This window comes from Macaca fascicularis, chromosome 2, assembly GCF_037993035.2.
Source record: "Macaca fascicularis isolate 582-1 chromosome 2, T2T-MFA8v1.1".
Taxonomy (NCBI): Eukaryota; Metazoa; Chordata; class Mammalia; order Primates; family Cercopithecidae; genus Macaca; species Macaca fascicularis.
This window is the reverse complement of record NC_088376.1, coordinates 58862280-58885548: the sequence shown is the minus strand read 5'-3', so window position 1 is coordinate 58885548 and position 23269 is coordinate 58862280. Positions and strand designations below refer to the sequence as shown.

Below are 23269 nucleotides of genomic sequence, written 5' to 3'. Positions count from 1 at the left end.
GAGGCGGGCGGATCATGAGGTCAGGAGATCAAGACCATCCTGGTCAACATGGTGAAACCCCGTCTCTACTAAAAGTACAAAAGTTAGCTGGGCATGATGGTGCACACCTGTAGTCCCAGCTACTCAGGAGGCTGAGGCAGGAGAATCATCACTTGAACCCAGGAGGAAGAGGTTGCAGTGAGCCAAGATTGTGCCACTGCACTCCAGCCCAGCCTGGTGACACATCGAGACTCCGTCTCATAAAACAAACAAACAAACAAACATAAAACAGTTTCTACTGGTCAATATAATGACAATATACAGTAAAACTCTCAGCCACATAAGAAAAAGGAAAAAATTAGCAAATTTGGTTATTTGATATAGTGACAAGGAAAAACAAATACAAAGATTCACATCAAAAACAGTACATGTTGAGGATATTAAAAACAAAGGTACCTTAACAAAAGTATCCCCAATGATTTTTCTTTTCTCTTCAGGACTTGTGGTCATATTTAACGTTTTGCTAATTCTTTTCCGTGGGGTTCTATCTTCATCTGATATTGGTAGGGTTGTTGTTCCATTGTAGAAAGAATGAGCAGCATTTATCACTAGAGGAAAGGGGAGAAGCATTTGAAATTGGTATAACATGTTTTTTTAATCAAAAATAACAAGTCAAACTACAGAAAGAAAAGTTTATTTCTTTTCCAGGCTAAAGAACAGTCCATGGTTCCTTTGATCTCCCCTAAATCTGCCTACAAATTTCAATAAACTATCAATGTTCAAGAATTACTGGCCAGGCCTGATGGCTCACACCTGTAATCCCAGCACTTTGGGAGGCCGAGGCAGGCAGATCACGAGCTCAGGAGATCGAGACCATCCTGGCTAACATGGTGAAATCCCATCTCTACTAAAAATACAAAAAAGTTAGCCAGGTGTGGTGGCGGGCACCTGTAGTCCCAGCTACTGGGGAGGCTGAGGCAGGAGAATGGCGTGAACCCAGGAGGCGGAGCTTGCAGTGAGCCGAGATCGTGCCACCGCAATCCAGCCTGGGCGACAGAGCGAGACTCCATCTCAAAAAAATAAATAAATAATTAATTAATTAAAAAAAAAAAAAAAAAAAAAACTATCAATACATCCTGAGTAAAAGAATTCAGATACAGGCACTCATTAAATGTTGTTTCTGTGAGAATCTCCTGGCATTTAGATCTAGGGCCATGACATCACAAATTATGCTGATTAGGACTGGCACGGTGGCTCACGCCTGTAATACCAACACTTTGGGAGGTCAAGTTGGGTGGATCACTTGAGGTCACGAATGTGAGACCAGCCTGGCCAAAATGGCAAAACCACATCTCTATTAAAAACACAAAAATTAGCTGGGTGTAGTAGCACATGTCTGTAATCCCAGCTACTCGGAGGCTGAGGCAAGAGAATTGGTTAAACCTCGGAGGCAGAGGTTGCAGTGACCCAAAGTCGTGCCACTGCATTCTGGCATGGGCAACAGAACAAGACTCCACACAAAAAAAAATAAAATTATGCTGATTATTTTCCCTCTGTTCAGTGCTTCATCAGAGCAACAAGCAAACGCCACAGCAAGAAGCATAGCCCCAAAGGAATCAAAAGCACTGGTTCCTAAACAGAATCAAAGTCGTTTGGAATCACACACTAGTGTCTTGTAAAACTGATATTTATGAACACATGCTTAACAATCCTTGGCTTTTTATTTAACGACAGGAAACTAAAAACTGACTAAGATCTCTATTTGCTAATAAAACTTAGCTACTGGAGGCCTTCACTGTAAGATGACAGGGCAGCTTGCTATTTCATTGTGGAAAACCCAGTGAATTTGTAGGTCTTTCCTGAACCTGGTCAACTATCCAGAGAAGACGTATCTACTCTCCTGCCTATTGGCATTCTGGCAGTTGAACAGAAGAAGTGGTAGCAAAAGGGAGTTGCCATTCAGGATAGAGACTTTTACTTCATCCTGTTCTTAATGTAGAGTCTTACCTCCACCCTCAACTATGCCTGGTATTAGTAGGCTCAAGTCCAGAACCTCTCTTGTTTAGCCTTTCTAGAGAATATATCCACAGTGTTCTGATGGGGAAGGAGAGTGCAGTTTGCTCCTGTGCTAAGGAAAAGGATCTGCTTCTCAGATATTTAATCCATTTTAGGCTAACCCAGAGACCAATGACCCAAAAAGAACCCAATGATTCAAATTCCTGAGCCTCCTCAGAAGTCTACAGCACAAATCAGCTTGCTTTTTGTTGGCTTCCTTCCCACCCCACCCCAAGGTTGTGAATTCCTTCATTCTGCTATGTCAGTTACCAGGGAAAGATCCAAGTTTTACAATTTGAAGGCCTCCTTCAAGAAACAGAACAAATAAGATATTAAAAATCTTAAGTTATACTGGGATGGCTACCAAGTACTTAACTATACACAGAAATAATTGCAAATCACATATATACCTCTAAACCCATACTAAGCACATCCCCAGCTCATCTTTGTCTTAGCCTGATCTCAAAATGCCCACGGCCATTCCAGCACCACCTAACAGAGAACAAGTTAGAGTTGAAAGAAAATAAACAACTACAAATTATCAAAATATCTTACTTGCAAATTTCACAAAAACATATGACCATGTGAAGATACCATTGGGGACCTTCCCAGGATGCTGGGAGAGACCTCCCTAGCTTAAACAGAGAAAATCCACCTCTACCCATCTGCTTTCTACTTCCCAACATTTTATTGAAAGCATCTGTCTGCTATCATCTTCTCTATCCCTCATCCTTATGGTATTACACTGTTTTATGCTTTTACTGTTATTTTAGAGAAGTTTCAAAGAAATAGATTCATATTCACATCATGCTTACCTACAAGTCTTCATTTTATTCAGACTTTTGGTATCAATTCCAATTAATTCAATAATATGTACAATAACTTGTATCATTAAACTACTGACCTCATTTCATTATAACTATCAATTGCACCTTGTTTTTAAAAAGTATAAAAGGTATCTACAAAAGTAAATGTTATTAAGGACTAAGAAATTTATTAGTGGCCCTTTAAAAAAAAAAAAAGTAACTACAGAATCTTCACCTCTCCCACAATAATCTGTTTGCAAAATAATCTGTATATCCACACCTGAGGAGGGTTTGGGTAGCCTCGTGCTATATAAATATCATGAAATAGAGTGGGAAAAGATAATTTCTTTTTCTTTTTTTTGAGATGGAATTTCGCTCTTGTTGCCCAGGCTGGAGTGCAGCAGCATGATCTCTGCTCACTGCAACCTCCAGCTCCCAGGTTCCAGAGATTCTCCTGCCTCAGTCTCTCGAGTAGCTGGGATCACAGGCGCCCACCACCAAGCCTGGCTAATTCCTTGTATTTTTAGTAGAGATGGGGTTTCATCATGTTGGCCAGGCTGGTCTCAAACTCCTGACCTCAGGTGAGCCACCCACCTTGATCTCCCTAAGTGCTGGGATTACAGGCGTGAGCCACCGCGCCTGGCCAGGAAAAGATAATTTTAATAGCGAATGACTAGAAGAGAACTGAACAGTAGCTGGAAAATGTTAACTTATCAATCTATGTATAAAATTAGCAGAATCAATAGTTTAAAAATTTATACTGAGACCTCTCTTACACCAGAGGTAATTGTAAAAATGAAAAGCATTTTCAACCTTGGCATACTGAGAAAACTGTAATTGTGCTCACTTAAACCGTAAGACTAGATTTGATTACACAAGTCCTAACATGTAAGTTAACTTTTCTGGGGTTCTTCAATACCTTTGACCTGAATTCCAAGCTTTTTGAGGGCCTCTTCAACAGACTGGCTTTCTCGTTTTCTCATAAAGCCATTATCAATGTGTACAGCAATGACTTGATCTTGGTTCAAAGCACGATTTAGCAAAGCTGTACAAACTGTTGAGTCTACTCCACCACTGAGTAAAACCTACGGGGTAAAATGAAAAATCAAACTAAGCAAAACAAGCAAAAAAGAAAATAAACACTATCAGCTTAAATCGTTACCTAAAAGTGCTATTTATATCAAAGATATGTATGGTGACTGGAAAAACACTCTAAAATTATAGAACATTTAAGGGCTGTGTTGAGGACTCTAGCTCCTGGATTCCACCATTATTGATATAAATTTGTAGACTTCTAGATAATAAATTGCTTACCAAAACTTTTGACGTGCCTACTCTCTCTTTGATCTCTCGAATGCACTCAAGTTCTCTGTTCTGCACCGTGAAGGTTCCACTGCACCCAGCTATATCATAAAGGAAATTCTTCAGTATTACTTTTCCATTTTCTGTAAGGCCAACTTCAGGGTGGAACTGTGCTCCATATAATTTTTTAGATTCATTTGCTATACCTTTATAGAGAAAATAGTCACAAATTAAAATTTTTTCATGCTGAAAAGACTCAAGCAATAACCACAATTAATTTCTCACAATCTCTGCCTCTATGGTTTAAATTTTTTTTTTTTTTTTGAGACAGAGTCTCACTATGTCACCCAGGCTGGAGTGCAATGGCATGATCTCGGCTCACTGCAACCTCCGCCTCCTGGGTTCAAACAATTCTCATGCCGCAGGCTCCCAAGCAGCTGGCATTACAGATGTGTGCCACCACACCCAGCTAATTTTTTGTATTTCTAGTACAGATGGGGTTTCAATATGTTGGCCAGGTGGCCTCGAACTCCTGGCCTCAAGTGATCCACCTGCCTCAGCCTCCCAAATGCTAGGATTACAGGCATGAGCCACTGCTCCCAGCCAATTTTATTTTATTTTATTTTATTTTATTTTATTTTATTTGTTTTTTTCTTTTGTTTTGTTTTGAGACGGAGTCTCACTCTGTCGCCCAGGGTGCAGTACAGTGGTGCGATCTCGGCTCACTGCCACCTCTGCCTCCCACGTCCAAGCGATTCTTCTGCCTCAGTCTCCCGAGTAGCTGGGACTACAGGTGCCTGCCACCACGCTCAGCTAATTTTTAAAATATTTTTAGTAGAGACGGGGTTTCATCATATTGGCCAGGCTGGTCTTGATCTCCTGACCTTGTGATCCGTCTCGGCCACCCAAAGGGCTGGGATTACAGGCGTGAGCCACCGAGCCTGGCCTATTTTATTTTTTAGGCAGGGTATTTACTGCTCTGTCACCCAGGCTGGAGTGCAGTGGCGTAATCATAGCTCACTATAGTCTCGATCTCCTGGGCTCAAGTGATCCTTTCACCTCAGCCTCCTAAGTAGCTGGAATGACAGGTGCGTGCCACCACACTCAGCTAATTTCTAAATATTTTGAAGAGATGGGGTTTTATCCTGTTGCCTTGCTGAACTCCTGGGCTCAAGGAATCCTCCTGCCTTGGCCTCCCAAAGTGCTGGGATTATGGGTGTGGGCCACTGCACACAGCCTTCTTCCTCTATAAATGTTAAAACTGATATGTCTCACTGGATTTTTAGCTATAGGAAAAATAAATACATAACAAAGACAAAAACTACATTGCTGTAACCTTTCTTTATAAAGGTCTTTCTTGACACAGCAATTAATGGGCTAGAGGATGGTACATTAAGTCCCACACAGAGATTATTTAACAGTATTCTCACCTCTCCACCCAAGTTACTTCAGTTGCCTTGTCTATCTAGTGCATTGATAATTCAGTTTTGGTTCTCATGTTGCATATGGCTTTCAAATGCATTGTACAGCTAGCTACCAAGTTCTCATATTAAAAGAATCTCATATATCAGACTTGTCAGAATATACTGTTTCTTTCTTGACTACTATTAACCACAAATATATATTCACCTACTTGACTAATGTGTTTCCAGCAAATATTACCTACGGGGCAATAGATGTTAGACTAGGTATTTTACATGTGCATGTGTTACCCCTATTTTATGGCTCTGAGATATCGAGAAACTTGTATGAATTCTCAGGTAATTAAGTAACTAAATCAGGCCTGACAGGCTCCCTAACTCATACTCACTCTACTATACCACAGTACTTCACACCTTATTTGGCTCTCAGGATACCACTCTCTTGGTTTACTTATTTTACTGTCTATTCCTTCTGAATCTCCTTTGCTGGTTCCTCTCCATCTTGCCCATCTCTATACATGGAAGTTACTCAGTCCTCAGCCCTTAAATCTCTTTTCTAAATATTGAGAGATCTCACACTCTCATCACCTTAAAATTCTGTCTGTATGCCGGTAGACTCCCAAATTTATACCTCCAGTCCAGTTTTCTCCTCTGAAGTCCAGGCTCACATATACAACTGCCTACTCAGCACCTTTGTTTTGATGTTTAATACAGCACCTTGAATTTAATATTGCAAACTCAAACTCCTGAGGTCTTTCCAATCAGGTAATAGAAACATTTTCCTTTTGGTTCCTCAGGCCAAAAAACTTGGGAGTTAAAACTTGATTCTACTTTTTCTTCCTCACTCCATATTCAATCTAACAGCAAATCTTGTGTCTCTCCCTTCAAAACAGTGGAATCCAATCACTCCTAACAACGTCTACCTCTATTACCCTAGTCCTGTCAACTTCCACCTCTGTCAACCTGGTCCTAACAACTTCCTCTTCTACTGTTATAAAAAAACCGGGTTCTTTTCCCATAACCAGGAAAAGTTAGGCACGCAGACACTTTGAAAGGTAAGAAGTAATGGAATTTATTGAGAAAAAAGGAAAAATCTCTCAGCAAAGTGGAAGGCTTCCTGTTAACAGGCCCCCATCTCACAGACTGAATCCCAGGTCACCACACAGGAACAGGAAAGGCCAGGCTCCTCCCTCCTGCAAAGGGTGAGAACTTCCTGTGGCTCCACCCTGTTCTCCCAGTAGGCAGGCTGGTGGGAGATTCTCCAGGTACCCTCCCCTTTTATCTTCCTCCTGCGTCTATCACTACTATCTTGATCCTGACAACACTGTCTCTCTCCTGGTTACTACAATAAATTCCTAGCTCGTCTTCTTGCTTCTCTTTCACCCTGTATCTTTTCTCCTCATCACAGCTTAATCCTGAAATTAGATCACATCTCTCCTTCATTTAAAACCCCACCTCACTATGAGTAAAGCCAAAGTATAGGAGTGGCCAAAAGGTCCTGTGTTCTGGCATCCAACTACTTCTCTAACTTCACCTTCTTTCACTCTCCCCGTCATGCTTACTCTGCTCCAACCACGTGGATTCCTTGCTGCTCCTCAAATATGGTACCCACCCAGGATCTCTACTGCTGTTTCCTCTTTCCCCAAATATCCAAAAAGGTTAGCACTTATTTTCTTCGTGTCCAGTGTCATCTTATAGGAATGCCTTCCCTGAATAGCCTATAAAATTGCAACAACCCTAATCATACATATTCCAGAATACCCTCTTCCCCCTTAGTTTTTCAATGTAAACACTATCTGACTCTGACATATTCTGTATTTCTTTATTGTTTACTTTCCTTTTTTTCCAGTGTTAAACAAGAATTTTTGCTATATTGGTTTTAGGTTTTGTTTTCTTTTTAAGAGAGAGGGTCTTGCTCTGTTGCCCAGGATGGAGTGTAGGGGTGCAACCACAGCTCAACACAGCCGTGATCTCTTAGGATCAAATGATTCTTCTACCTCAGCCTCCTGAGTAGCTAGGACTGCAAATGTGCATCACTATACCTGGTTAATTTTTTTTTAATTATTTTTATGTAGAGATGGAGTCTCACTATGGTGCCCAGGCTGGTTTCGACCTCCTAGCCTCAAGCTATCCACCTTCCACAGTCTCTCAAAGTGCTGAGTCACAGACTCTCAAGTGAGAGTCACCACACCTGGCCTGTTTTATTCATTGCTAAATCCTTGACACCTAGAACTGTGCACGACACATAATAAGTACTCAAATGTTTGTTGGATGAATAAAAATACACAAGCCTATCTACCACTGTTGATCTTTTTTTTATGAAGTAAAACCATTCTTGAGCATTCCTATGCTAATGTCGGTTAAGTAACTGCAGGCAGTTTACTAAATTCAGCATATCCATGACAAATCTTTTTTTTAACTTATTATTTAGCTGTGGCATCTCAAACGGAACTTTATTGATAAACCCACCTTTTTCTTTCACTGACTTCCAGGACTTATTAGTGACCATTTACATTATTCAGGTAAGCAAGTCAAAACCCCAAACAGCCAGAAAGTCAATTTCCCTTCCTCAAAAAAGTAGAGAACAAAATGGTTTAAGAGCATGGGTCAGCAAACTTTCTGCAAAGGACTAGAGAGTAAATAGTTTAGGCTCTGTGCAGCATATACAGTCCCTGTATTTTATTATAACCCTTTAACAATGTAAAAACATTCTTAGCTCCTGGACATTAAAAAAGGGCAAAAGACGAGATTTGACCCACAAGTCACAGTTTGCCAACCCTGGTTCAGGGAAATCTCTTGAGTACTTATTTGGGTGCTATGGGCTATGTATACCTAAGAAAGGAATAAAAGACAAGTAACTCTGAATATAGTATAGTAGGAAGAGAGCAAGTTCTCAAATTTTTCCTGAGTCATAAAAGTATAGTGTTTTATGTTTGAGAAGCTTATATTAGGATGAACATTTTTCAAAGTATTTCAAAGCAAACCAGTAAACCAGTAAGTGAGAGATTTCTGGATAATCCTCTTATTATTAAATTCCCTTCATAACAGTTAATCCTACATTCATTATTATCTTTTTAAAAAGAGAAGAAAAATCAGAAGAAAAAGGAAAAATCAAAGAGTACCTCATACAGAAGCATATGCTTACTCTTCAGATAAAGTTTTTAAAATGAACTCTGCAAAACTTTTAGAATTTTCACCTGCTACTATGTTTCCAGAACGTGCCACAACCTTGAATCCATCAGCTACTTTGTCTACACTATCTCCATGTGTAAGCAAAACAACTTCTTCCTTCTGAAGGCCCCTAAACATACAAAAAATAAAACACACAAATATCTTAATTAAAAACATGATTCTTGGGTTCTTTTGTTTTAGAAACACAAGCTTGCCATACATGATTAGAAAAACAGAAAAAAGTGACAATGGAATACTGCTAGCATTCAAATATTGTGCCCATTACAAATAAAGCCAATAAAAAAACGATAAATCTTAAAAAAGGCAATCCATAAAAACTGGAAGGAAACTAGAACAAATAAATATATGTAGTTGGTAGTATAACCAGACACCCAGGAATAATTTTAAGAGAGTATAGAACAATAATTTCAATATTATATATCTGTTGAGATTTATGTTAAGAACAGAGGTATTTCAAAGATCTTAACACTTCATTCGGTAGTCTTATGTAAGTAGTAATAGGACTCAGTACTAAAACTATTATCCTGTAACTGTAAGTACAGTATAGATACAGGCATATGGTAGGTTAAAACAAATAATATAATTAGCAATCAACATTTTCAGCTTAAGAGTAAGGAGATGGCCGGGCGCGGTGGCTCAAGCCTGTAATCCCAGCACTTTGGGAGGCCGAGATGGGCGGATCACGAGGTCAGGAGATCGAGACCATCCTGGCTAACACGGTGAAACCCCGTCTCTACTAAAAAATACAAAAAAACTAGCCGGGCGAGGTGGCGGGCGCCTGTAGTCCCAGCTACTCGGGAGGCTGAGGCAGGAGAATGGCGTGAACCCGGGAGGCGGAGCTTGCAGTGAGCCTAGATCACGCCACTGCACTCCAGCCTGGGCAGCAGAGCAAGACTCTGTCTCAAAAAAAAAAAAAAAAAAAAAGAGTAAGGAGATACAAAATCAAAAGAGTTAGGTAAAAACCCAATAATCTTTCATATTAACTGGAAATAAGTATACACTAATGATTCTGTTTTCTAATTCTAAAAGACTAGGTACTGCCCAACTCTGTTATCTGGAAGTCCTAGAAACAATTACAACCCAGTACCAATGTGGACCTCTAGTGCCAAACAAATTAATGATACTTAGTTAAGAAAGTGTTACTTAAGAGATTTAAGTAACATTAATCAAATGTAACATGTAGACTTTCTCTGGACCCTGATTCAAACAAATCAACCATAAAAATATACTGTTTACGTTATGGAAAATAATGTAAGAACTCAATATTAAATAATATTAAGGCATGGCCAGGTGTGGTGGCTCATGCCTGTAATCCCAGCACTTTGGGAGCCCGAGGCAGATCACCTGAGGTCAGGAGTTCAAGACCAGCCTGGCCAATATGGTGAAACTCAGTCCCTACTAAAAATACAAAAAAATTCGCCTATAATCCCAGCTACTCAGGAGACTGAGGTGGGAGAATCACTTGAACCTGGGAGGTGGAGGTTTCAGTGAGCCGAGATCATGCCACTGCACTCCAGCCTGGGCATGCGACAGAGCGAGACTCCATCTCAAAAAAAAAAAATTTAATTAAATTACAAAATAAATAATAAACATTAAGGAATAAAAATGTAAATTAAAAATAAAGCAAGAAGATAAAGTACATTAATGCCAAAAAGATATTTTGGGGTTTGTTGTTGTCATCATTGTTTAGGAATAGTATAGGTTGTGATAGAGTCTCAGAATTTTAGAACTAGAAAGACAGAAAAATGTCAAATCTTAACCAAATCTTTATGTTTAAAGCTTCTTCTGGTATATCACAAACAAGATTCCTGAAATGGTTCTCAAGATTAGTCACATGAAATAAGGATGAGTGTATGTGTCAACACCTCTCCATTATGAAGCTGAACAAGCACTGGCTTTCAAACTCATTTTGGCAATAACTTCAGTTTAAAAAATTATTCTGAGCAACCTTGGCTTTTTTACTAATCTTCCTTTGAAAAATAGTAATCTTCGGCAGGGCACGGTGGCTCATGCCTGTAATCCCAGCACTCTGGGAGGCCGAGGTGGACGGATCACGAGGTCTAGGAGTTTGAGACCAGCCTGGCCAATATGATGACACCCTGTCTCCACTAAAAATACAAAAATTAGCCGGGTGTGGTGGCTCACACCTGTAGTCCCAGCTACTCGGGAGGCTGAGGCAGAAGAATCGCTTGAACCCAAGAGGCGCAGGTTGCAGTGAGCTGAGATGGTGGCACTGCACTCCAGCCCGGGTGGCAGAGCAAGACTCCGTCTCAAAAACAAAACAAAAAAAAAAGAAAAAGAAAAATAATAATCTTTAAAAACAGATCAAAGAGTGAAAAGGGAAAATACAAATGTTGGTATCACTATATATGATTCCAAATAGGGTTCCACAACTGCACAGGTGTTTTCAAATTTCTTAAATACCTTCCTTACTCCCTATTAACATCACCACCATCCCATGTTGTCTTGACACTCAACTGGAAGGCAAACGTGACAATTACACTTGTGGTCACTACTATACCCTTAATTTTATGAATTATAGAATCTCCAATTGTGAAAAATAACAGTATCAACTTTAAATTAATTACTACTGTTCTTATTCATCTAAAAATGTAATACCTGAATAATGAACATGTATTATCCACACTAATGTTGAAAACTCCATCTTCTCTAACACTTTTTTTGTGCACAGTACCTCCAAATACCTTATTCATCATCTGTTCAAAGAAAAAAATTAATGTTAATAGAAACAAAAGAAAAATACCCATTTTGTTACACTGATTTAATAATTTATATTATTTCTTTTCAGAACACCTGATATATCTGTATCCCCAAAATAAAAGGAGTTTAATAAATGTAGATCATTTGGTATTGTTATATATAACTATACAGTTATTAACAGGCATTGTTATAAAACAAAATTGGATTCAAAATTTGACCTGCGGTTAAGTTTTGTTAAACACTGGCAGATTTTCCACTTAGTGTACTTTAATGAATTAATCTGCTTAAAAATAGATATCTTAATTACTTACATCTGAGTTTGATTTAAAAGCATTTTAAAAGGTATTCTGAGTTTGGAAAAAGCTACAGCAAACAACAAGAACCTTGTACCAGAACAAGAATTAGACAATAAATTTCTCCAAGCTATTTAAATCTTTGGCTCCAAAGGAACAGTCTGAAAGCCTGCCGAAGGCTGTGCTGTAAAGATGCGAGAAGCAGGAAAATCTGGCCTTTCAGTTAAGCTCATCTGTTCAAGTCCCATAGGTTTATAGACTGATTTCAAATGGTCTCTTCAATTCAGCACCTCCTCTGTTAATCAATCTTCTTTTCTTATTTATCATTTACATGTCCCAAACTTCCCACCTCAGATAAATATACACAAGATTTTTGCAAACATTAAATCTGCAGTGATATAAACACTCCCACTCATCTTAGTGTATCTGTTCCACAACAGGTATCAGAAGATATCTGCCTTAATCATGTGTAATGCAGGTTGACCCAGCCCCTGACAGAAAATAAGACAGACTTAAATAAATGTTCATTCTTGTAACTCAGAGTAGCATATTCTTCAAAACCATTACCAAACGGTGCCCTCTACATTCTCCTTTTAGGTATTCACAATACACTGTCCCACAATAAAGGTTTGTGTTCGCTCCAGCAGGAAAGGACACCTGCTAGCACTTGTTTAACACAGTATTTGTCAAACTAAAGACTCAGAAACAAAACTCTTTACTGTAGCACATTAACTAACATGCAGTTTAAGAAACATTGCTACGATCTAATCAGTTCCCTTGACTCTAGTCTTGCCCATCTTCCAGCAATGTTCTAGAGACCTACCAATGTTAGCTACTACAGTATAAAGATGATTCTGTTAATCTATGATTAAATTCTTCATTAGCGCTCTAGCATCTACAGCAAGGGTTGGTAAACTTTCTGTAAAGGGCCAGAGAAAAATATTAGCCTCTGCAGGCCCTACTGTGTCTGTACCAACTATTCAGTTCTTGCCACTGTAGCTCAAAAGCATCCATAGACAATACTTATAAAGAAATGGGTGTGACTGTTCCAATAAAACCTTATTTATGGACACAGACTTGAATTTTATTTTCACACATCACAAAATATAATTTTTTTCAATTTCCCAATCATTTAACAATGTAAAAAAATCATTCTTTGCTTGCAGGTCATGCAAAAATAGGGGGTAGGCCAGATTTGGTCTATAGGCCATAGTTTACTGACGCCTGGTCTACAGGATAAAATCCAAGTTCCTTATATTAAACACAAGACTTCCTTACCTGACCCTTGTCTAATTTTTCGTTTCACCTTCCCCCTCATTTTCTACTCCAGTCCATTCGAACTAGAGTGATTATCAAAACAGACTATGTTCTCTCCTCCCTGTCTTCAGGTCTCTTTACAGCCCAAGGGCCCTACCTAGCAAAGTATATGGCCAGTATGGATTCCTGATAAACCCCGAGGTTCTAACTGCCTCAAGGAATCCCATATAGTACTCCAGGTCCACCATCCAATCAGATCAGCTCCTCTTATCTTTCTTATATATCAAAGTTTTCTAAGTTTTAGAATGAGAAGGGAGAAAGGGAAGGAAATTCTGCCCAATAAAAATAATTTGACAAAATCTTGTGAGAGTATATAAAAAGCCAAGTGAAACCATAAAGAGTGAAGAGACAAGTCACAATCCAGAAGGTATCTGCAATAATATATAGTTGGGAAAAGTTTAGTATCCAGAATATATAAAGGCTCCCACAACACAATAACAAAGACAATTTGATATAAAAATGAACAAGTATCTATAGTAAAGCAGACACAAATGGCAAATAAACATATGAATCTTACAATAACAAGGAAAATTAACTTTGAGACTACAATGTGACCCCCATTTAATACCTTTGCAGATAAGAAAATACAAAAAGAAATCTAATCATGTCAAGGGTTGGCAGGGATATAGAGCAGAAGATGTTTTTATATATTGTTGTGGGAACATACATTGAGGGAAAAAATTATCATTTACCTAGTGACACTGAAAATGTACATTATGACCCAGCATTCCTACTGCCAGTTACCCTGGAGAAAATTTTGTGTATGTATAACACCAGAAAACAAGTACAAAAATATTCATGGCAATATTGTCTAAATAGAAAAAAACTAGAAAGCTAACAGTATGAACACTGGAATGTAAAAGTAACATGCTATATTCAAACAAATTCAATAGTGAAAATGAATAATTTACAGTAAAATGTACTAACATGAACGAATCTCAAAACCAAAGTTGAAAATAATACACGTAGTATGACTTCACTTATATATAGGTCAATAGACAAAACAAATATATTATTTAGGAATACAAACATACGTATAAAACTATAAAAAAAAAGAAAGGGAATGAATAATAAAATTCAGGAAAGTTGGTCGCCACTGATAGGAAGAGAAGAATGTGAATGGAGACATACAAAGGAAGTTTCAAAAGCTCTACCGATATTCTGTTTTTTTATGCTGGGGGGTGTAAATCAGTAAGAGATATAAAAGGGAGCAGTATAGATATTTTTCTTCTAAAGCAAAGAATCACGAGGAAGCAATTAGAAAGACTCTGTCAGGAGAGTCCAGTTAATGGGAAAAGATGGTATATAAGACACTGAAATTGCTCAAATTTCAGAATGTCATGGGGGGCAAAGGTACACACTTAGGTCCTAAAATTACCCAACCTAGTCACTAAGTGGCAGCCCTTTACAAACAATACATTAGCTAGACAGCATCATCTATATCCTTATTTTATGGAAGGACAAATTCTGCCCAAATAACCAAGATCGGCATATCCCATTATCTTACTACAAAAGTTCAGATGATAATAAAGGCAAAAATTGTTAGGCATTTAACATCAGCAGGCCTGGCTTTGGCTGTAAGATATCCTATCGAATGACAGAACAATTTGGCCTTATAATTATATCAGGAAACTGACATAATAGGGAAACACTAAGCCATTATCTCTTAAATTAAAGGAGCATTTTTCAGACATATTTCACTCTAAGTAGGCCCTAAAAATATATCTTGTGAGATTCTTCCTTAGGAGAAGTTACAATGCCTCTCAATATACTAACAACCATTTAATATAATTATAAGTTGTGCTATATGATTAACATTGAGTACTCTGACAAAGAAAATCAGTAAATTATATAAATATATGACACCCTGGGACCAAAAAAAAAGAAGCCAGCCAATATCCAACATTCAACTCAATCAGGGTACAGGCTCTTCTAAGACTACTAGATGGAAAAATCTTTTTGCCAAGTCAAATTCATAATCACTTTTCAAAGAACACTGAAAGGAAAAAAGAGGCTTTTACTATAAAATGCAAAATTGTACACCTACTTTGGAACACAGTTTTGGCAATTTCTTACAAAACTAAACATACTCTTAAAAAACGATTTAGTAATCATTCTCCTTAGAATTTACTGAAAAAGCCGAACATTGATGTCCACACAAAAACCTGTACATGGATGTTCACAGCAGCTTTATTCATAATTACCGAAACTTGGAAGTCACCAAGACGTTAGTAGATGAGTAAGTAAACTGTCACTTACGGAATGAGTAAGTGAGTGAATGAACTGTGATACATCCATACAAAGGAATATTATTCAGTGCTAAAAAGAAATTAGCTACCCAGACTGAAAAGACATGGAAGAACTTTAAATGCACATTACTAAGTGAAAGAAGCCAATCTGAAAAGGCTACATACTGTATGATTCCAACTATATGACATTCTGAAAAAGGCAAAACTATAAAGATGATAAAAAAAATTTGAGTGGTTGCCAGGAGTTGGGGGATGAATAGGTAAAGGATTAGGCAGTCAAAATACTATGCATAATACTACAATGGTAGATACATGTCATTATACATTTGTCCAAAACAATAGAATGTACAAAAATCAAGAATGAACCCTAATGTAAACTAAAGACTTTGGGAATAATGATGTGTTGATGTAGGTTCATCAGTTATATCAAATGTAACACTGGTGTGGGATACTGATAATGGGAGAAGCTATGCATGTGTAGCGGTTGGAGGTATTTAAGATATTTCTGTACCTTAATTTTGCTGTGAATGTAAAACCACTCTAAAAACAAAGTATTTGAAAAAAAAAGAAAGAAAAGAAGACGAGTACCTTATCTCAAGATCTCAGTAAGTCCCTACTTATTCTTACTTTTTTTTTTTTTTTTTGAGGAGTTTCGCTCTTGTCATTCAGGCTGGAGTGCAATGGCATGATCTCCGCACACCGCAACCTCCACCTCCCGGGTTTAAGCGATTCTCCTGACTCAGCCTCCCAAGGAGCTGGGATTACAGGCATGTGCCACCACGCCCAGCTAATTTTGTATTTTTAGTAGAGACGGGGGTTTCCCCATGTTGGTCAGGCTGGTCTCAAACTCCTGACCAGGTGATCCGCCCACCTCAGCCTCCCAAAGTGCTAGGATTACAGGGGTGAGCCACCACGCCTGGCCTATTCTTACTTTCGATATAAAACCAAGGTACATATACTTATTAATTAATGTTACAGTGGAGACACCTGACAGATACCATCTTGATCAAATAATCCAAGTTAACATCACCCGTCATGCCACAAATCCACACCGTATGCCGCCTGATAAGATGCTCTGAGAAGCACAGCACAAATTCTGTGATACTCCTGACAAAAGTTCATAACCTGAATCTAACAATGAGGAATCATCACAGAAACCAAAGTTGGGAAATGTTCTACAAAATAACTAACACATACTTTTTAAAAATACTTTCATGGTCATGAAAGAGAAGGAAACACTGAGGAACTGTTTCAGACTGAAAGAGTCTAAAGAAACAACAACTAAAAACAATACATAGTCCTGACTGATCTGTGGCCTATAAGAGATATTAATGAGACAAACTGAAATGTGAAGGAGTCTGTGGATTAGATTCTAACAATAAGTCAATGTTAACTTTTCTGATCTGGATAGTTGTACTGTGGTTAGGCAGTGAGAGTGTCCTAATATTTAGGAAATATAAGTAACAGGGCATCACGTGTGCAACTTTCAAATGGTTCAAAAATGTCAACAACTGGAGTATTAGATAAAGGTATACAGGAGCTCTGTGTACTATTTCTGAAAATTTTATGTAAATTTGCATGTCCAAGGTTTTTTTAAATGGATAGTGTTTTGTTACATGAAATAGTATACTTACTACTCTGGAAAAAGATTCCCTATCAGGCCAGTTCTGCCATACTAGTGTGGCAATTCACATATTTGTAATATTTGCGCATGTTATCTCATCCAACTAATCCTAAATATCCTAAAGAGAGAAAATACTAATACAGTATGAGTCACAAACAGAATAAAATATAAGTAAGCTTTCAAAACAAATTTGCTGACATACCTGCATGCCATAGCAAATTCCAAGAACAGGCTTGCCAATAGTGAATATTGCTGGATCAAACCAGGGAGCATCTTCAGCATACACAGAATTAGGTCCTCCAGAGATGATAATAGCACTGTGATTTAAGGAACAATCAGTGAAGAATCTCTGTTAATTTTTACACAAGGTCTATGCCCTCTCTCCCTTGTGCCACTGAGGGAAACAACACAGATTCAGAAATTTTGTTGTTTTTGGTAGAATGTAGCAAATTCTAATTATATCACAGCGAATTACCATCCTACACAGTTTAATTATTTTTACTGTACTTTACTGCAATGTTTAGAAGTCTATCAAGCATTTACTTGTTAATAAGCACAAACTTCCAAATAGACAATACCAATGTTTCTATCTGTGATATTTAGCATGGATTTGTTTCACTTGTTTCCTTATCAGTGGAAGAAGTACATAAGAATTCTGGGCCGGGCGCGGTGGCTCAAGCCTGTAATCCCAGCACTTTGGGAGGCCGAGACGGGCGGATCACGAGGTCGGGAGATCGAGACCATCCTGTCTAACACGGTGAAACCCCGTCTCTACTAAAAATACAAAAAACTAGCCGGGCGTAGTGGCGGGCGCCTGTAGTCCCAGCTACTCGGGAGGCTGAGACAGGAGAATGGCGAGAACCCGGGAGGCGGAGCTTGCAGTGAGCCGAGATCGCGCCACCGCACTCCAGCCTGGGTGACTGAGCAAGACTCCGTCTCAAAAAAAAAAAAAAAAAAAGAATTCTGGAGATGGTGAAAACACGGGTCTTCTCAGAGCCTAGCAGGTCACAGAACAACTGAAGGTATTATGAAGGCCCTGGGTAGCTCAGAGCAAAATACTCTACAACAAAAGACGGCAGAATAGAAAGTATAAATTACCTAACTTTGCCTGTTTACAGCATCCACCATCCCCAGCAATTTTCCCTGAGCCCAGGAAAGGGAGCTAATAACAATTCTGCCCCACATGCCCTGCTCTCAGAAATCAGGCCAGTAGTATAATTTAGCTACCTTACAATTTGCAGAGCATGGGTTAACTTGGGAGTCAAACTACTACACTAAGGGAAAACTCCAAACTGAGGCCTATGTTCCTCTCCTGGCCATTAATACATCTACACTGGCCATCAGTATTCACTCAAAAAATTTAAACATTTTAATATCAGGAATTTCATAAAAATTCAGATTTCTGGATTTTCTTTAGGGAAAAAAGAATCTGGAAACACTGGGCCTTCACTCCTGTATAACTACAACCAACTGGAATCATAAAGAGGCTTGCACCTTCAAGCTGCACATGCTCTCCAGTTTGCCACACATGCCCACTCACATAATAAAGGTATACTTAGTCCCTTTATCCAATTTAAGGTACTCTCTAACTCATTTTGAGTTTGCAGATAAATCTGTTTCATCTGTATTTCAAAGAAAAAGGCATTGTAAAATCTAATCAAAATTTACTTACAAATGTGGATTGCAACACACTTTTTAATTAGTCGTTCCCTGTCATATAAAAATATACAAAGTATATTGCTAGATTTATAATACATCCAGAAGAATAATATGACATAAATCAAATTTATTTTTTAAAAAAATCTCAGTAAGGCTGGGCATGGAGGCTCACACCTGTAATCATAGCACTTTGGGAGACAGAGATGAGCAGACTGCTTGAGCCCAGGAGTTCAAGACCAGCCTGGGCAATATGGCAAAACCCCATGTCTACAAAAAATTTAAAAAAATAAAAAACAAAACAGTGAGAGAGAAAAAAAAAAAAAAAAACAACTCAGTGAGCTAGGTCATTTTTAAAAAAACAGCAATTTCAATGAGCTCAAAAGCACCTTTTGAACTTTGTATGAGCAACCTGAGACGTGGTAAACATTGGCCAGCATGTGTTCTGCAAAAGACAGATGGATGACAACCTATTCAGATGATAAATATGAGATATTTAAGATAACAATTCTAAAGGGAAATGCGGTTACCCCTAAGGGTAGATCTATAACCTAACTCCTTAAAAATACAGAAGCTAAGGCCGGGTGCAGCGGCTCACACCTGTAATCCCAGCACTTTGGGAGGTCGAGGCGGGAGGATCACGAGGTCAGGAGATTGAGACCATCCTGGCTAACATGGTGAAACCCTGTCTCTACTAAAAATACAAAAAATTAGCCAGGTGTGGTGGTGTGTGCCTGTAGTCCCAGCTACTTGGGAGGCTGAGACAGGAGATTGGCGTGAACCCAGCAGGCAGAGCTTGCAGTGAGCTGAGATCGCGCCACTGCACTCCATCCAGCCTGGCAACAGAGTGAGACTCCGTCTCAAAAAAAAAAAAAAAAAAAAAAAACCAAAACAAACAAGCTGAAATTCTATAAAACATACTTAATAACCAAGACCTCTAGATTCTATTATATTATATTTAGTTTCACAAAGGATAACCACCATGGGACTGCCTAGTACTCCTTAATCTGCTAAATAACTCAAGGATATAAGATTCTTAGTGCTATTAAAAAAACAAAAAAGTCATGGACTTAGTTAAGGATAAAACTCAAGCAGTACTTAAACCAATTAAGAACGTCTTATTTCAACAAATCTTTAAAAGCTAATCACTCTTTGAGCCTTCCATTTCTACCCTGCTATTTTGAAAATAACTTGCAATTACAAGGCCCAATAAGCCATAATTCATTCCAAATACCAATTTTATGTATCAGGCAGATCAAGTTTCTAAAAATAGATGGGCCACATGGGGTGGCTCACGCCTGTAATCCCAGCAGTTTGGGAGGCTTGAGGCGGACAGATTACTTTAGGTCAGGAGTTCGAGATCAGCCTGGCCAACATGGCAAAACTCCATCTCACCTAAAAGTAAAAAAATTAACCAGGTGTGGCAGCACCTGCCTGCAATTCCAGCTACTCGGGAGGCTGAGGCAGTAGAATCTGCCAGGTTGAACCTGGGAGGCAGAGGCTGCAGTGAGCCGAGATCACACCACTGCATTCCAGCCTGAGCGACAGAGTGAGACTCCATCTCAAAAAAGTAATAATAATAACAAAAATAAGTAGGTTAAGATGTCTCTCATGTCACAAGATGTTCTAGAAAAGGGGTGGCCAAATAGTTATTTCTGCAGAAAGGATTACAGTAATAAAAGCCACAGTGATATAGTTCCTATTCTCCTGCTACATAAGGGAAATTTGAGGTACAAACTGAACCTAGACACTGTTTATGATCAAGTGACATGAAACCCATTAGATTTCTCTCACCAAGTATTCAGCTATCCTATTCTAGTATCTATTTAGTCTGTTACTTTGCTGGGGATTTTTCATTTGTTTTGGGTGAGGGGAATGATGGAGCTCTGATCTGACAGAGAGCCATTCAGATTTATCACAAAGTTTTTTGATCCCTCTAAAAAACTAGTTCTTACTGGTAAATAGTCAGCTGAATTAGATAAACTCGAGGGTCCCTTATTACTCTAAAATTCCATAGTTTAAAAGAGAGAGTCATTTTTTATCTGTATCCTAACACTAGAGCAGAATTAAATTTAAACCCGCCTTTTCTAATTTCTAATTCACTCTACTTCAGAGCCAAAATATCACAGGATAATGCACACATGTCTGTGAAGTCTTTAAAAGTTCTTTGAACCACTTTCACACTAGAAAGATAATTCTTTTAAGAAAAATAAAATTTTAAATTTTGGGAAAAGCATAGTACATCTAATATTAAAGTTTAAAAGCCAATTAAGGACATAAACTACAGTTGCTTGCTTCCACATAACAGTCTTAATCTAAGAAAAAACAACAATTAAAAAAAAATTAAAAAGCATGACATTGGCCGGACACAGTGGCTCACGCTGGTAATCCAGCACTTTGGGAAACTAAGCAGGCGGATCACCTGAAGTCAGGGGTTCGAGACTAGCCTGGACAAGATGGTGAAACCCATTCTGTACTAAAAATACAAAAATTAGCCAGGTGTGGTGGCATGCGCCTGTAGTTCCAGCTACTCCAGAGGCTGAGGCAGGAGCATCGCCTGAATAGCAGGTGGAGGTTGCAGTGAGCCAAAATCGTGCCACTGTACTTCAGCCTGGGTAACAAAGTGAGACTCTGTCTCAAAAAAAAGAAAGCATAAGCCGGGCGCGGTGGCTCAAGCCTGTAATCCCAGCACTTTGGGAGGCTGAGACGGGCGGATCACGAGGTCAGGAGATCGAGACCATCCTGGCTAACCCGGTGAAACCCCGTCTCTACTAAAAAGTACAAAAAAACAGCCGGGCGAGGTGGCGGGCGCCTGTAGTCCCAGCTACTCGGAAGGCTGAGACAGGAGAATGGCGTAAACCCGGGAGGCGGAGCTTGTAGTGAGCTGAGATCCGGCTACTGCACTCCAGCCTGGGCGACAGAGCGAGACTCCGTCTCAAAAAAAAATAAAATAAAATAAAATAAAAAAAGAAAGCATGACATTAACCAAAAATAGCGGTTAAAGGAAGAAACGATATAAGCTGGCTGTTATTTTGACTAGTTCTAAGGGTACAAGCTGTCAAAATTAGCCCGTATATTAGATTTAAGAAATCTTCTCCATACTTTGGAAACTAGTCTATTGGGACAGGAAGCAAAAACACTTATTGTACACAGATTTCTTCTCTTTGGAGTATTCTAGCCAACTTCCTACTTTCCTTTGATAAAATGCTTTTGGGTAAATGAATGAATGACCACAACAGCTACATCTAACTCTGACCCACAAATCCTATAAAACATAAAATACTCAAAAGATAGTAAGTTCTTTCAACTGTGCAATTAAAATTAATCCCTTTAAACTGAAAGCTTAAATTTTTCCTTTTTCTCCCCAAATCAGAGCCATGGGAAATCACTCATAAAACCATTCCATATCTTATTTTCGTAGAAAAATTCAGTGCTCAAGCAAATTAATAATAAAATATTCCACAATCTAAGTTCAATCTCCTCATAAAAAGATTAGTGAAAAGCCTACCGGAATCCTTGTTCTTTTATAGCAAATGCTGGTGTTTCCAAGGGGAAAATTTCAGACTGCACGAACATTTCCCTCACTCTTCGGTCTATGACTTTCCCGTACTGAGCACCAGCATCCAGAATGACAACAGCTCCTTCATAGTGGTGGTGGCCATCCTTAAGGTCTCCTCCAGCATTCTCCAGCTGCAAATATCAATACAAATACAAAGTCTTAATTATGAAAATTAAAGCTACAGTACTTAAAAAAAAAATTAATGATCACTGTCAGCTCCAAAAAAACACAGGAATGAAAACTTAGGACTTTATGAGTTACCAATTCAAAATACCTCTTTTAAAGGGAAGATTTTAATATATATCCATGCATGGGCATATATTAAACACTTAATAAATGCTACCATTTATTGACTATGTAATATAGTGATCGTCTGTATATATATATACCTTATATACATGACCTAATGGTAGGATGAGCATACAATCCAGCTGCGCCAAAATATAGTCCTGGTTTATGTTCCTTATATGGACATTATTATTAACAGTGCATCCTTTCAATCTCAAAGTGTCCCAGTTTGGACAGTAAGTTATTTGGTCACCCTATCAATAGTCACAACATTTTTATGAGGGATATATACTGATGGGGAAACTAAAAGTTTGATGCCAGAGTATAAGCATGGCCTAATTCACTGTGTTAGGATTTTTTTGTATTATCTGAGGAAAATGATATATGCATCTAACTCATAACACTAAGATTTTTAAAAGGCCTTTTAGGCCAGGTGCAGTGGCTCACCCCTGTAATCCCAGCAATTTGGGAGGCCAAGGCAGGTGGATTACCTGAGGTGAGGAGTTCAAGACCAGCCTGGCCAACATGGTGAAACTCTGTCTCTACTAAAAATATGAAAAATTAGTTGGGCGTGGTGGTGGGCACTGTAATCCCAGCTACTGGGGAGGCTGAGGCAGGAGAATCGCTTGAACCCAGGAGGCAGAGGTTGCAGTGAGCTGAGATCACGCCACTGCACTCTAGCCTGGGCAACAAGCGAAATTCTGTATCAAAAATAAATAAAAATAAAAAGACTTTTTAAATCTAATCGCTGTCAGCTATACATGGATACACTTTTCAGGAAGGTTAATTTGGCAAAATGTCAAGTTG

The 23269-nt window shown here is 38.6% G+C and overlaps 1 protein-coding gene across 1 annotated transcript in view; it reads right to left on the bottom strand.

The window, feature by feature from the left end:
- The window catches only part of GMPS (guanine monophosphate synthase), a 77310-nt gene that overhangs the window by 27525 nt on the left and 26516 nt on the right, over positions 1 to 23269 (bottom strand). The window contains exons 2-8 of the mRNA XM_005546173.4: positions 22124 to 22305; positions 17162 to 17276; positions 11375 to 11472; positions 8761 to 8864; positions 4155 to 4348; positions 3760 to 3925; positions 436 to 587 (exon numbers count right to left, since the gene is read on the bottom strand). Of these exons, the coding sequence (XP_005546230.1) occupies positions 436 to 587; positions 3760 to 3925; positions 4155 to 4348; positions 8761 to 8864; positions 11375 to 11472; positions 17162 to 17276; positions 22124 to 22305 (1011 nt within the window). The remainder of the gene's footprint in view (positions 1 to 435; positions 588 to 3759; positions 3926 to 4154; positions 4349 to 8760; positions 8865 to 11374; positions 11473 to 17161; positions 17277 to 22123; positions 22306 to 23269) is intronic.